At 35.9% G+C, this 2,894-nt stretch overlaps 1 protein-coding gene across 1 annotated transcript; it reads left to right on the forward strand.

Annotated features, from left to right (window-relative positions):
* The first annotated feature begins 267 nt into the window (after positions 1-267).
* Positions 268-2,384, forward strand: LOC106133881 (uncharacterized). Its single transcript, XM_013333735.2, has 2 exons — positions 268-308; positions 1,062-2,384. Exons 1-2 carry the CDS (start codon positions 288-290, stop codon positions 1,941-1,943), a joined length of 903 nt encoding a protein of 300 aa, XP_013189189.2. The 5' UTR covers positions 268-287; the 3' UTR covers positions 1,944-2,384.
* Positions 2,385-2,894: the final 510 nt, after the last annotated feature.

Here is a 2,894-nt window from a genome sequence, read left to right on the forward strand (position 1 = left end):
TTATGATAACTCGCATAGTCGAATAACCACGTCGATATTCACACCAAAAATCTAAATTTACTTTTCTTAATAACCATGCAAAGCCAAGACTTACAACATTCAATCATTCCTCAGGGTGCTATAGTAATTCGCATGATCGAATCACATCGAAAATCTATGTTTTCTTAGAAAGTCCAGCGTTCGCGGGGTGGGTATCTCCCTACTGTACGTAGAGGGGCTAAAGAATAAAAAGCGTCGCGTCTGAATCGAGGACCGCAGTCGCCGCCAGGCTCCGAGACTACGTCAATATGAGGATTCTTGCACTAACGGTGGGTGAAGTGATGTGATGTGACAGTGATTTCTCGTGTGAATTCAAATTCGCGACATGGATTTTTATAAAGTTAATACGTCAGGGATATAAATATCGCGTTATGTGTTAATTTTTTTTTCAGTGGTATTTATTGGATTTTCAGGCGACTGAAAAATTTTGTGATAATTTTTTTTTTTTGATATATAAATTGAGCTCTATATAAATAAGAAAAAAAAATAGTCACATTTAATCACACATAGAAAAATTTGAATCTTTTTTTCTCTTAATAAAAACATACCAGTTTTTTTATATTTTGTGCCTGTTATGTTTAATACTCATTAAAATATTATGTCCATTAATAAATTCATAAAATAAAAATAATTGAAAAGATGACAATAAGTTAAATTTAGATTAAGTACGTACATAAAAAATGTTAAGAGTAAAATGGAAACCAATAATTTTGTGGGCCGTCTGCTTGGTTTTTCGTAGATCGAGAATATCAGTGCAGATATAAGACAATTATCCATAGACGTATTCAAAAGCTGATTTTAATTATCAAAATGTATTTGCATTCATTTGCATTATTATGTCGTTATTTACATAATCCACATACTTATTATAAAAGATATTCATATCATACGATATACTAAAATTAGAAATTTCACGGATTTAATTAGTTTGTGAATTAATAAGTAATTTTAAAATGAAGAAAGCACGACTCAGACAATTAACGTTGCCTCGATTATGTAATACATGTGTGTGTTTGTTACAGGTGTGGGTGGTGCTGGCCGTCGCAGCATCACTCGCTGTACCCATCAAAGATGACCACGCTCTGTCCAGGGAGAAGAGGTCTCCCGGGGGATGGCACTCTCCTCCACCAGAAGGAGTTTGGAAGAAAAAACTCGTCTGGAAGGAGGAGTGGAAGCAGATCTGGAAAACGGAAAAGAAGCTAGCCTGGAAAACTGAGTGGAAGAAAGAAAAAGTGCCCGCCTGGAAAACGGAACAAGTCCAGCAGTGGAAGGAAGAACAAGTCCCGGCATGGAAAGTAGTGCAAAAGCCGATCTGGAAGGAAGTACAAGTACCGATATGGAAGGAGGTGCAGGTGCCAGACTGGAAGAAGGTGTGGAAACCAGTGTGGAAGGAAATCCAGGTCCCAATCACTAAAACCATACAGGTGCCCGAATGGAAACAAAATTACATACCGGCTTGGGTGAAGGAAGGCGTTCCTGGAGAAAAGTACTTGGGTAAAGATGACCACGGCTGGGAATACACTAGCCACGACCTCTGGAGGAAGAAGATGATCTGGAAGCCAGTGTGGAAGAAGGTCTGGAGGACGGAGCACAAACAAGAGTGGGTAACAGAAAAGAAACTGGAATGGAAAGAGGAGTGGAAACAAATCTGGAGAACAGAGAAGAAACAAGCTTGGGTGACGGAGAAGAAGCAAGAGTGGGTTGAAGAGAAGGTACAAATCTGGAAAACAGTTAAAAAGGAAGTTTGGGTACCTGTGCAGAAGAAAATCTGGATTGAAAAATGGAAGCAAATCCAAGTACCAGTATGGAAGACCGTAGAAGTTCCCGCTTGGAAGAAGGTTTGGAAACCCGTCTGGCAGAAGGTCTGGGTGCCGATCCACCACGAACACCATGGATGGGACTGAATCTAGGTACGATCAAATACCATTTGTACATAATTTTAATGTAATTGCATAGTCATTTGTTAACTAATTGTTACCGTCGATACCAAGTATTTTGTTTGTAAATATGTTTTAATACTCAGAGAGGCATTATTTTGGTGAGTACCTGGAACTCTAAGGCGTACGCGAAGGCGAATGCTCTTTGGCTTGCAGCGAATTTTAGATATTTTTATTTTAAAATGTTTCGCTAGCGGATGCGAAAAACATTTGGCTTTTCGTGCGCCTTGAGAAGTGGATATAAAGTGTTACAGTTACCAAATATGTGTACTTAAAAATAATAATAGGTATAATTTTATACCCACTTCTTACTGGACTTTTCATCCTGGTCCGTTTTATTAAGTATTTTTTTTTCAAAAGTTTAATTTTGAAAATTTAATTATTGATCCTTGTATTATATTTAATTTTATTGGCCGTTCCAATTATTTTGAGGCTTAGTTAAAGACTTTATGCCTACATTTGTAAAATTGATGTAGGCATTTGACTATTTTGTTTATAAAAATCGAACTAACAACAGTGTTTTCTAAGAAAACATTTTCTTTAATTATTTTTTAATTGTTTTGTCGAAACGAGGCTCAAAGTTCGGAACAGTTTCGGACTATTAGTACAAGAGTATTTTTTTTTATGTTTTTATTGTGACTTTTCTTAAGTCTTACCAATATATGTGATAAGAAATAGACTGAATTTTATTTAATGGGGTATTGGCAGGCATATTCACATGATGATATATGATAATTTAGAATATCAAAAATACTATAGAGTACTACATAGACTATAGCGTCTTTAGTCAATATTAAAAATATATAACTATAAAACGTTATAAGGCTGCTTAACATCGATAACAAAATTCCTAGAATTTCAATATGCAGGCATTTGTATGTTAGCAGTTACCTACTTGTATGTTTGAATGATTTTGAT

Source organism: Amyelois transitella, chromosome Z, assembly GCF_032362555.1.
Source record: "Amyelois transitella isolate CPQ chromosome Z, ilAmyTran1.1, whole genome shotgun sequence".
Classification (NCBI taxonomy): Eukaryota; Metazoa; Arthropoda; class Insecta; order Lepidoptera; family Pyralidae; genus Amyelois; species Amyelois transitella.